The 12893-nt window shown below is 46.6% G+C and overlaps 1 protein-coding gene across 4 annotated transcripts in view; it reads left to right on the top strand.

The window, feature by feature from the left end:
- ZNF565 (zinc finger protein 565) overlaps nucleotides 1-9201 on the top strand; it is a 40405-nt gene extending 31204 nt beyond the window's left edge. For all 4 annotated transcript variants that reach the window (XM_065535435.1, XM_045379691.2, XM_045379692.2 and 1 more), the window contains one exon: nucleotides 7759-9201. In XM_065535435.1, coding sequence (XP_065391507.1) covers nucleotides 7759-9020 — 1262 coding nt within the window. In that variant the 3' untranslated portion in view covers nucleotides 9021-9201. The remainder of the gene's footprint in view (nucleotides 1-7758) is intronic.
- Nucleotides 9202-12893: the final 3692 nt, after the last annotated feature.

Here is a 12893-nt window from a genome sequence, read left to right as displayed (position 1 = left end):
AATGTTAGTGAGTATTCTCGATTGCCACTTGGTGGACAGTATTGGAATCTGTGAATCCTGAATCACCAGTGACCCTTTCCTAACTTCTCCGCTATTGTTGTCTTTTTTATTTTTTTATTTTTATTTTTTTTGAGACGGAGTCTGGCTCTGTCGCCCAAGCTGAAGTGCAGTGGCCGGATCTCGGCTCATAAGCTCCGCCTCCTGGGTTCCCGCCATTCTCCTGCCTCAGCCTCCCGAGTAGCTGGGACTACAGGCGCCCGCCACCTCGCCCGGCTAGTTTTTTGTATTTTTTAGTAGAGACGGGGTTTCACTGTGTTAGCCAGGATGGTCTCAATCTCCTTACCTTGTGATCTGCCCACCTCGGCCTCCCAAAGTGCTGGGATTACAGGTGTGAGCCCCATGCCCAGCCTGTTGTTGTCATTTTTATTTTTCTTTTTTTTTTTTTTTTTTTTTGAGACGGAGTCTGGCTCTGTCGCCCGGGCTAGAGTGCAGTGGCCGGATCTCAGCTCACTGCAAGCTCCGCCCCCCCGGGTTTACGCCATTCTCCTGCCTCAGCCTCCCGAGTAGCTGGGACTACAGGCGCCCGCCGCCTCGCCCGGCTAGTTCTTTGTATTTTTTAGTAGAGACGGGGTTTCACCGTGTTCGCCAGGATGGTCTCGATCTCCTGACCTCGTGATCCGCCCGTCTTGGCCTCCCAAAGTGCTGGGATTACAGGCTTGAGCCACTGCGCCCGGCCGTCATTTTTATTTTTCATCTGGGATCATTTTCTCTCTATCTAAAGAAGACTCTTAAAGTTTCCCTCAGTTTTTGGCCACACGAAAAGACTGGTTTTGTTTTTTTTTTTTTCTTTAAAAATGACATTTATCAGCCTGAACAGCATAGCAAGACCCCTTCTCCTTTTTTTTTTTTTTTTTTTTTGAGACAGAGTCTCGCTCTGTCGCCCAGGCTGGAGTGCAGTAGCGCGATCTCGGCTCACTGCAAGCGCCGCCTCCCGGGTTCACGCCATTCTCCTGCCTCGGCCTCCCGAGTAGCTGGGACTACAGGCGCCCGCCACAGCACCCGGCTAATTTTTTGTATTTTTAGTAGAGACGGGGTTTCACTGTGTCAGCCAGGATGGTCTCCATCTCCTGACCTCATGATCCGCCTGCCTCGGCCTCCCAAAGTGCTGGGATTACAGGCGTGAGCCACCGCGCCCGGCTACAAGACCCCTTCTCTACAAAAAATACAAAAATTAGCCAGGCAAGGTGGCACACACCTGTAGTCCCAGCTAATCAAGAGGCTGAGGCAGGAGAATCACTAGAGCCTGGTAGATCAAGGCTGCGGTGAGCTATGATCGTGCCACTGCGCTCCAGCCTGGGTGACAGAGCAACACTCCATTTCAAAATAAATAAATAAATAAAAATTTTTTGTTGTTTTTTTCTGAGACGGTATCTCACTCTGTCACCCACGCTGGAGTGCAGTGGTGCGATCTCAGCTCACTGCAGCCTCTGCCTCCCGGGTTCAAGTAATTCTCCTGTCTCAGCCTCCTGAGTAGCTAGGATTACAGGTGCACACTACCACGCCTGGCTAATTTTTGTATATTCGGTAGATATGGGGTTTCACTATGTTGGCCAGGCTGGTCTGAAACTCCTGAGCTCGAGTGACCTGCCCACCTCAGCCTCCCAAAGTGCTGGGATTACAGGCATGAGCCACCACACCCAGCCAGCTGATCCTCTTAATGAGTAGTTTTTTGTAAATTGTCTCTCACTTCGTGTTTGTCTAATGTTTTCTCACAGTGAGATTCTGCATTTTAGCAAGAATATCACAGAAGTGATGTTGTGTTCTTCTCTGTGTATCACATATCAAACATCAACATGCCATATTACTGGTGCTGTTCATTTTGATCACTTGGTAAGATAGGTGCTGTTCGCACTTTGGGAGGCCAAGGCGGGTGGATCACAAGGTCAGGAGTTCGAGACCAGCCTGGCCAATATGGTGAAACCCTGTCTCCACTAAAAATACAAAAATTAGCTGGGTGTGGTGGCGGGTGCCTGTAGTCCCAGCTACTCGGGAGTCTGAGGCAGGAGAATCGCTTGAACCCGGGAAGCAGAGGTTGCAGTGAGCCGAGATTGCGCCACTGTACTCCAGCTTGGGCAACAGAGTGAGACTCTGTCTCAGGAAAAAAAAAAAAAAGATAGATGCTGTTCACTTTGATCACTTGGTAAATAGGGCCTCTCTTGTTTCTCACCTGTAAAGTTTCCATTTGTAATTGATAAATATCTTATGGCGAAATACTTCCACACTAGGCAAATGTGCTGCTTTTCCTCCTTCCACCCCCTGATTTTGGCATCCATCACCAGACCTTGTCTGCACCAGCTATTACTCTGTCACTTGCCTGATGTTGATTTTCTGTGTCCCTTATATCGTCACCATTTATTAATTGGAATTCTTTGGTAAGGAAGAGCTGTCCCTAGCCCTCTCCTATTCACTTATTTTTGTTTTGTTTTGTTTTTATTTTTGTTTTTGAGACGGAGTCTTGCTCTGTCGCCAGGCTGGAGTGCAGTGGTGCGACCTCTGCTCACTGCAAGCTCTGCCTCCCGGGTTCACGCCGTTCTCCTGCCTCAGCCTCCCGAGTAGCTATGACTACAGGCTCCCGCCACCACACCTGGCTAATTTTTTGTATGTTTAGTAGAGACGGGGTTTTACCATGTTAGCCAGGATGGTCTTGATCTCCTGACCTTGTGATCCACCCACCTCAGCCTCCCAAAGTGCTGGGAGTACAGGCGTGAGCCACTTTTCCTGGCCTCCCATTCATTTATTCATTCAATGATTTCTTTATATCGTGATGAGTTCATGGGTATTTATTTTATTCTATGGGCTATAGTCACTACTTTCATGGTTTATTTCCTTGCTCCAATTGTTCAGGCTTTGGCCCTTGAGAACTCCTTAAGCTTGGCTCCTGGGTTCTCTCAACACGCCCTCATTCTCTTTTGTGTACTTCCATGTTTTCTGGTACCACAGCATGTTCCATGGTTATTTCAGATTTTTCTTGCCTCAGCCCTTAAATCAGCCAGTTCTCAAAAGAGTGCTGGCTCTTTTTATTGAAAAATGGTCCGGGAGGCAGAGGTTGCAGAGAGCTGAGATCGCCCCACTGCACTCCAGCCTGGGCAACAAGAACGAGACTCCATCTCAGGAAAAAAAAAAAAAAAGAAAAATGGTAGGAAATCGTATCTTTGAAGTTTTTCTAAGCAAAGCAAGACCTTAAGATCTTTACCATCATTTACTTCCCTGTGCCCTAGACCAGGGGTTGGCAAACTGCAATCTGTGGGTCAAATAAATGCAGTCCATAACCAGTTTTTCATACAGCCCTAGAGCCAAGAACAGTTTTTTTTTGTTTTTTTTTTTTTTTTTTTTTTTTTGAGACGGAGTCTCGCTCTGTCGCCCAGGCTGAAGTGCAGTGGCCGGATCTCGGCTCACTGCAAGCTCCGCCTCCCAGGTTCACGCCATTCTCCTGCCTCAGCCTCCCAAGTGGGACTACAGGCGCCCGCCACCTCGCCCGGCTAGTTTTTTGTATTTTTTAGTAGAGACGGGGTTTCACCATGTTAGCCAGGATGGTCTCGATCTCCTGACCTTGTGATCCACCCATCTCGGCCTCCCAAAGTGCTGGGATTACAGGCTTGAGCCACCGGGCCTCGGCCTCAGTTTTGGTATTTTGAAAGTGTTTAAAAAAAAAAAAGAATATGCTATAGAGACTTTATGTATTCCACAAACCCTAAAACATTTACCATCGGGCCCTTCACAGAAAAAGTTTGCTTTTATGGTTTTTTTTTGAGACAGAGCCTCACTCTGTCGCCCACGCTGAAGTGCAGTGGCACGATCTCAGCTCATTGCAACTTCAGCCTCCCAGGTTCAAGTAATTTTCCAGTGTCAGCTTCCCAAGTTCCCAAGTAGTTGGGACTACAGGAGTGTGCCACCACACCCAGCTAATTTTTGTATTTTCAGTAGAGACAGGATTTCGCCAAGTTGGCCGGGCTGGTTTCAAACTCCTGACCTCAAGTGATCCACCCACCTAGGCCTCCCAAAGCTCCCAAAGTGCTGGAATTACAGTCATGAGTCACTGCACCTGGCCTTCCCACTTTCACTTCTAAGGACCCTTGTGAATACATTGTGTCCACCCAGATAAACCAGGATAATCTCGCCATCTCATGGTGGTCAACTGATTAGCTTTTTTTTTTTTTTTTTTTTTTTTTTGAGATGGAGTTTCGTCTTTGTTGCCCAAGCTGGAGTGCAATGGTGAGATCTCTGCTCACCACAACCTCCACCTCCCGGGTTCAAGTGATTCTCCTGCCTCAGCCTCCTGAGTAGCTGGGATTACAGGCACCCACTACCACACCCAGCTAATTTTGTATTGTTGGTAGAGACGGGGTTTCTCCATGTTGGTCAGACTGATTTTGAACTCCTGACCTCAGGTGATCCACCCTCCTCGGCCACACAAAGTGCTGAGATTACAGGCATGAGCCACTGAGCCCTGCCCTAGTTAGCAATCTGAATTCGAACTCCCCTTGCTGTGTGACATACCACTCATAGGTTCCAGGAATAAAGACACAGACATCTTTGAGTGCCGTTATCCCACCTACCACATTCTGTGTGTGTTTTTTTGAGCAAAGTTAATTGAATATGCATAAATTAACAATGTATGGATGGGCGCAGTGGCACACGCCTGTAATCCCAGCACTTTGGGAGACCGATAGGCGGATTACTTGAGGTCAAGAGTTCGAGACCAGTCTGGCCAACATGGCAAAACCCCATCTCTACTAAAAATACAAAAATTAGCCAGGTGTGGTGGCAGGCACCTGTAATCCCAGCTACTCAGGGGGCTGAGACAAGAGAATCGCTTGAACCTGGGAGGCGGAGGTTGCAAGGAACAAGATCAATCGCGTGTCTTTACTCTAGCCTTGGTAACAGAACAAGATTCCATCTCAAAAACAAAACAAAACAAAACAAAAACAAGTTTATGCGTATGACTCTACTGTAATTCCATATTAAAATATTAAGCCTGCCGGGCGCGGTGGCTCAAGCCTGTAATCCCAGCACTTTGGGAGGGCGAGATGGGCAGATCACGAGGTCAGGAGATGGAGACCATCCTGGCTAACACGGTGAAACCCGTCTCTACTAAAAAATACAAAAGAAAAACTAGCCGGGCGAGGTGGCGGGCGCCTGTAGTCCCAGCTACTCGGGAGGCTGAGGCAGGAGAATGGCGTGAACCCGGGAGGCGGAACTTGCAGTGAGCCGAGATCCGGCCACTGCACTCCAGCCTGGGCGACAGAGCAAGACTCCGTCTCAAAAAATAAATAAATAAAAATAAAATATTAAGCCTATTGCTGTTGATTCCACAAAAGTGTTCTTGTCTTTCACAGAATATTTGCTTGTTGTGTTTTCTAATTCCTTGCAGTTCTGAAAGAATAACAATCTTTTATTAATTAGATTTTTAAAAATTGGGATAAAATATACGTTACATAAGGGGCCGGGCGTGGTGGCTCATGCCTGTAATCCCAGCACTCTGGGAGGCCAAGGTGGGCAGATCGCCTGAGGTCAGGAGTTCCAGGCCAGCCTGGCCAACATGGTGAAACCCCGTCTCTACTAAAAATACAAAAATTACCCAGGCGTGGTGGTAGGCACCTGTAGTCCCAGCTACTCGGGAGGCTGAGGCAGGAGAATCGCTTGAACCCAGGAGGCGGAGGTTGCAGTCAGCTGAGATCACACCACTGCACTCCAGCCTGGGCGACAGAGTGAGACTCTGTCTCAAAAAAAAAAAAAAAAAAAAAGAGAGCGAGTGTGTGAGTTTTCATCTGAGACCTTAAGGATGAGAAAAGCAGCAAAAAGCCCAGGACAGGATTCTTGAGAGATGGAAGAACCTGATGAGAGATCTGAGATGGAAAAGGCCTAGATGTATTTTACATGCTCATAGATGGCTGGTGATTTTGTAGACCGGGAGGAAAGGGGAGAATATTCAATGTGAAGAGGACCTGCTCTTGCTGAGACAGAGTGGTGACAGAAACAAGCAGGGACCTGCTTTGCCAAGAGCCCTGAGAGCCATGGCAGTGAGTTTGTAATTTTTTTTGTTTGTTTGTTTGAGACAGAGTTTTGCTCTGTCGCCCATGCTGGAGTGCAGTGGTGCAGTCTCAGCTCACCACAACTTCTGCCTCCCGGATTCAAGTGATTCTCCTGCCTCAGCCTCCCAAGTGTTGGGATTACAGGCATGCGCCACCACGGCCGGCTAATTTTGTATTTTTAGTAGAGACGGTGTTTCTCCATACTGGTCAGGCTGATCTCGAACACCTGACCTCAGGTGATCCACCCACCTCGGTCTCCCAAAGTGCTGTGATTACAGACGTGAGCTACCGCACCCAGCTTCTTTTTTTTTTTTTTTTTTTTTTTTTTCCTGAGATGGACTCTTACTCTGTCCCCCAGGCTGGCATGAAGTGGTGCCATCTTGGCTCACTGCAACCTCTGCCTCTTAGGTTCAAGTGATTCTTGTGTCTCGGTCTCCCAAGTAGCTGGGATTATAGGCACCTGCCACCATGCCTGCTAATTTTTGTATTTTTTAGTAGAGAAGGGTTTCTCCATGTTGTCCGGGCTGGTCTTGAACTCCTGACCTCAAGCGATCCACTTGCCTTGGACTCCCAAAGTGCTGGGATTAAGGCATGAGCCACTTTGCCTGGCCTTTGGAATTAATTCTAAATGCACCGAAATGGGAAGGCAGTGAAATGTTTAAGCAGAGATTTTCATTTTGATTGACATCAATTTTATGTGGTGGGAAGTGTTGAAAATATAGATGCCTTATTTACATGAAATGTCCAGAACAGGCAAATTTATAGAGACAAAATTAGTAGCTTTCTGCCAGTAATGGTTGCCAGGGACTGGAGGGAATAGGGAATGGGGAGCGACTGCTTAATGGGCAGGGGTTTCTATTTGGAGTGATACAAATGTTCTCCGCCAGGGGAGGTGGCTCACACCTGTAATCTCAGCACTTTGGGAGGCCAGGGCGGGTAGATTGTTTGAGGTCAGGAGTTCGAGACCAGCCTGGCCAATATGGTGAAAGCCCATCTCTACTAAAAATACAAAAATTAGCCGGGAGTGGTGGCGCATGCCTGTAATCCCAGCTACTCAGGAGGCTGAGGCAGGAGAATCACTTGAACCCAAGAGGCGGAGGTTGCAGTAAGCCAAGATTGTACCAATGCACTCCAGCCTGGGAGACAGAGCAAGACTGTCTCAAAACAGAAAACAAATTGAGAACCCCTGGCTTAATCTGTCTTCTTGCTCCCTTCTGGCACCGTGTGAGCTCTTCACATAGTGTGCTTTCATGTACTTTTTTGAAATTGTATAATATTTGAGATGTATATAAGCCATTCACTTTCTATGGTGGTTATTATTTTTTTTTCTGAGACGGAGTCTCGCTCTGTCACCCAGGTTGGAGTGCAGTGGCGTGATCTTGGCTCAACCTCTGCCTCCCGGGTTCAAGCGATTCTCCTGCCTTAGCCTCCCCAGTAGCTGGGATTACAGGCGCCCACCACCATGTCCAGCTAATTTTTGTATTTTTAATAGAAATGGGGTTTCACCGTCTTGGCCAGGTGAACTCCCGACCTTGTGATCCACCTGCCTCAGCCTCCCAAAGTGCTGGGATTACAGATGTGAGCCACTGCACCCGGCCTCTATAGAATTTTTTATTTCTCATAGAAAAGGAGCACAGCTTGTATTTATCTTTTTCTTATTTTTCAGACTTGGAGTCCAGGTGTGAGAAATTTTTACAAAAAGATATTTTTGAAATCGGGGCATTCAACTGGGAGATAATGGAAAGCCTTACATGCTGTGACCTGGAGGGCTCCGATTTTAGAGCTGACTGGGAATGCGAAGGCCAGTTTGAGAGACAAGTCAATGAAGAGTGCTATTTTAAGCAAGTGAACGTCGCCTATGGACATATGCCCGCGTTCCAGCATCACAGGTCTCACACTGGGAGCAGGGAGACTGGTGAGAAACTGATGGAATGTCGGGAATGCGGGAAAGCATTTAGCCGCGGCTCACACCTTATTCAACATCAGAAAACTCACACTGGTGAAAAACCCTTTGGGTGTAAGGAATGTGGGAAGGCCTTCAGCCGTGCCTCACACCTTGTTCAGCATCAGAGAATTCACACAGGTGAGAAACCTTATGACTGTAAGGACTGTGGGAAGGCCTTCGGTCGTACGTCAGAACTTATTCTGCATCAGAGACTTCATACTGGTGTCAAACCTTATGAATGCAAAGAATGTGGGAAGAGCTTTAGGCAGCATTCCCAGCTGATTCTGCATCAAAGAACTCACACAGGCGAAAAACCCTATGTATGTAAAGACTGTGGCAAGGCTTTCATTCGTGGCTCCCAACTCACTGTGCATCGGAGAATCCACACGGGCGCCAGACCCTATGAGTGTAAAGAATGCGGGAAAGCCTTTAGACAGCATTCCCAGCTGACCGTCCACCAGCGCATCCACACTGGTGAGAAACCCTACGAGTGTAAGGAATGCGGAAAGGGCTTTATTCACAGCTCAGAAGTTACTCGACATCAAAGAATTCATTCTGGGGAGAAACCCTATGAGTGTAAGGAATGTGGGAAGGCCTTTAGACAGCACGCCCAGCTCACACGACATCAGAGAGTCCACACTGGCGACAGACCCTATGAATGTAAGGACTGCGGGAAGGCATTCAGTCGTAGCTCATACCTCATTCAACATCAAAGAATTCATACAGGCGACAAACCCTACGAATGTAAGGAATGCGGGAAGGCCTTTATTCGTGTTTCACAACTGACTCACCATCAGCGAATCCACACTTGCGAGAAACCCTATGAATGCAGGGAGTGTGGAATGGCCTTTATTCGTAGTTCACAACTTACCGAACATCAGAGAATTCATCCCGGTATCAAACCTTACGAATGTAGAGAGTGTGGCCAGGCATTTATTCTTGGTTCACAACTCATTGAACACTACAGAATTCATACTGGTTAGAAAGCCTCGAGTGTGAGTGATAAAGAGAAGCTTTTATGTGGAGTTCACATCTGGCTCAGTACTAGGTAATTTTTAATGTAGTGTAATTAATGTCAGAAAACACCTGTCACTTCCATGATAGAACATGAGAAAACTCACACCCAAAGAAAATTCAATAAATGTGGGAATTCTTTTTGCCTCACTCAGTGTTTCCTAAGCATCAGATAATCTGTGCTAAAAAAAAAAAAAAAAAAAAGGAATACAGAAAAGCTGCTTCTTGCCATTCAAAATATGTTAAGTTTCTGAGAATTTCTAACACAAAATGACCCTATTAAAAGATTCTGTGGCCAGGCGCGGTGGCTCACACCTGTAATCCCAGCGCTTTCGGAGGTCGAGGCTGGCAGATCATTTGAGGTCAGGAGTTTGATACCAGCCTGGCCAATGTGGTGAAACCCCGTATCTACTAAAAATACAAAAATTAGCCAGGCATGGTGGCAGGTGCCTATAATCCCAGCTACTCAGGAGGCTGAGGCAGGAAAATCATTTGAACCCAGGAGGCGGAGGTTGCAACAAGCCGAGATCACACCATTGCATTCCAGCCTGGGTGACCAGGGCAAAACTCTGTCTCAAAAAAAAAAAAAAAGATTCTGTGACTGTGCCTTTCATCATGGCATATACCTTACTTAGCAGTGCTCACTTCCCCTGATTATGGACTACATAGCATAATTGGGCAAGTTATGCAATCTCTTTGTCCCTCAGTTTACTTTTTTTTTGGTGAGACAAAGTCTAGCTCTGTCACCAGGTTGGAGTGCAGTGTTGCGATCTCAGCTCGCTGCAAACTCTGCCTCCTGGGTTCAAGCGATTCTTCTGCCTCAGCCTCCTAAGTAGCTGGGATTACAGGCACGCGCTGCCATGCCCAGCTAATTTTTGTATTTTTAGTAGAGATGGGGTTTCACCATGTTGGCCAGGATGGTCTTGATCTCCTGACCTCATGATCTGCCCACCTTGGCCTCCCAAAGTGCTGGGATTACAGGCGTGAGCCACCGCGCCTGACCCAGTTTACTTATTTTTAAGTGGTGATTATTATGCCTAACTAATAGAATTTTTATGAGGACTAAATTAGGTATTTTATGTAAAGCCTTAGAAGTAATACCTGGCACACACACGTGCTCAGTAAATATTAGCTATTGTCATTAATTTTATTATCAGTATCACTGATAAGGAGTTTATATGAGGGGAGAGGCTTATGAATGTATCACATATCCAAAAGTCTTCATGACCAGTTGTTATGATCATTTATTCTGAAAAATAGTGGGAAAGCATAATTATTATGAGGCCTTCAATCAAAAGGTTAGAAATTCAGAAGATTAGAAATTAACAGAAGAGTGGCCTGGTAAGGTGGCTCACACCTGTAATCTCAGCACTTTGGGAGGCTGAGGCAGGCGGATCACTTGAGGTCAGGAGTTTGAGACCAGCCTGGCCAACATGGTGAAACCCCGTCTCTACTAAAAATACACAAATTAGCCAGGTGCAGTGGTGCATGCCTGTAATCCCAGCACTTTGGGAGGCCGAGGCGGGTGGATCACCTGAGGTCAGGAGTTCAAGACCAGTTTGACCAACATGGCAAAACCTCTCTACTAAAAAATACAAAAGTTAGCCAGGTGTGGTGGCGCGTGCCCGTAGTCCTTGAGGCTAAAGCATGAGAGGCTTGAGACTCCATCTGTACTAAAAGTACAAAAATTAGCTGAGAGTGGTGGTATGCACCTGTAATCCCAGCTGCTTGGGAGGCTGAGACAGGAGAATTGCTTGAACTCAGGATATGGAGGTTGCAGTGAGCTGAGACTACACCATTGCACTCTAGCCTGGGCAACAAGAGAGAAACTACATCCCTCCACCTCCCAAAAAAATTAGGCGTGATGGTGCACGGCCGTAGTCCCAGCTACTCGGGAGGCTGAGGCAGGAGAATCGCTTGAACCTAGGAGGTGAAAGTTGCAGTAAGCCGAGATCATGCCACAGCACTCCAGCCTGGGCGACAGAGCAAGAATGAGTCTAAAAAGAAAAAAAAAAAAAAAAAAAAAAAAAGGCAGCAGCAGCTAATTTTAAATGAAATGTCTGAAACTTTACGTCCTGAATTAATGATGATTTCAGACTGTTGATACTTTGTCCCCATGACATCACAATGATGGGGAATAGAGCCTCGATCCAAAGTGAAATCTGGATCAGGGTTTGCCAATGAGTCTGGAATCTCAAGAAACTGATCCCCTTAGCTCTTGGGGTAGCCAGCCAATGTCTGGGGCAGGGGCCAGCTGCACTTTGATACCAGCTGTCTTACCAATTGTCTGTATGTGCTGTGGCCCATAAAAAGTTAGAAAGCAATGTTCTGTATGTCATTTTCCCTTAAGTTGTTTAATGATTAAAATGTTCTTTCGGAGGGGCTCAAAGCTATGACATGAAAAATTGTCACTCTAAGGTCAGGCATGGTGGCTCACGCCTGTAATCCCAGCACTTTGGGAGGCCGAGGCGGGTGGATCATTTGAGGTCAGGAGTTCAAACCAGCTTGGCCAACATGGTGAAACCCCTTCTACTAAAAATACAAAAATTAGGCGTGGTGGCGCACGCCTGTAATCCCAGCTACTCGGGAGGCTGAGGCAGGAGAATTGCTTGAGCCTGGGAAGCGGAGGTTGCAGTGAACTGAGATCACGCTACTGTACTCCAATCTGGGTGACAGAGTGAGACCCTGTCTCAAAAAAAAAAAAAAATTGTCACTCTGAATAGTTAAAGCACAGTCACAGGATAAAATTGTTAAAGTTACAATTTGTTGTTGTTGGGTTTTTTTGCTTTGTTTGTTTTTTGAGACCGAGTCTCACCCAGGCTGGAGTACAGTGGTTTGATCTCAGCTCACTGCAACCTCTGCCTCCCGGATTCAAGCAATTCTTCTGCCTCAGCCTCCCAAGTAGCTGGGATCACAGGCGCCCACCATCACGCCCAGCTAATTTTTGTATTTTTAGTAGAGCCAGGGTTTCACCATGTCGCCCACACTGGTCTCAAACTCCTTGACCTCAAGTGATCTGCCCACCTCGGCCTCCCAAAGGGCTGAGTTTAAGGCATGAGCCACTTCCTGGCCTAAAGTTACGATATGGTATGCAGACATAAGTGAATCTTCACACAATAGCGCTATGCCTTTCCCACCCCATTACCTTTTATGGAACAATCACTAACACCGAGTTCTTGTATATAGTTTCTGATTTTTAATTTGCATAAACATGTAATCCCAGCATTTTGGGAGGCCGAGGAAAGCAGATCACTTGAGGTCAGGAGTTCGAGACCAGCCTGGCCAACATGGTGAAGCCTTGTCTTAACTAAAAAATACAAAAATTAGCCAGGTGTGGTGGCTCATGTCTGTAGTTCTAGCTACTTGGTAGGCTGAGGCATGAGAATCACTTGAACCCAGAAGGCAGAGGCTGCAGTGAACCAATATCCTGCCACTGCACTCCAGCCTGGGTGATGGAGTGGAGACTCCATCTGAATAATAATTATTATTAATATTTGCATAAGCATAATGTACTCTTTATACAGATATTTTACACAAGTGATAGCAAATTTCAACACATTGCTATTTTTGCTTATGCATACGTCTTGAAGATTAGACCATATTGGTACATATATAGCTGCCTCATTTTTTTAAACAACTCCTTAGGATTCCATCATCTGTGTGTTTCATAATTTATTTAACATTATCAATTTTTTTTTTGAGACGGAGTCTCACTCTGTGACCCAGGTTGGAATGCAGTGGCGTGATCTCAGCTTACTGCAACCTCCACCTCCCAGGTTCAAGCGATTGTCCTGCCTCAGCCTCCCAAGTAGCTGAGACTGCAGGTGCGAGCCACCATGCCC

Source organism: Macaca fascicularis, chromosome 19 (assembly GCF_037993035.2).
Source record: "Macaca fascicularis isolate 582-1 chromosome 19, T2T-MFA8v1.1".
NCBI classification, from domain to species: Eukaryota; Metazoa; Chordata; class Mammalia; order Primates; family Cercopithecidae; genus Macaca; species Macaca fascicularis.
Note: the sequence above shows the minus strand (reverse complement) of the source record. Positions and strands in the feature narration are given on the sequence as shown.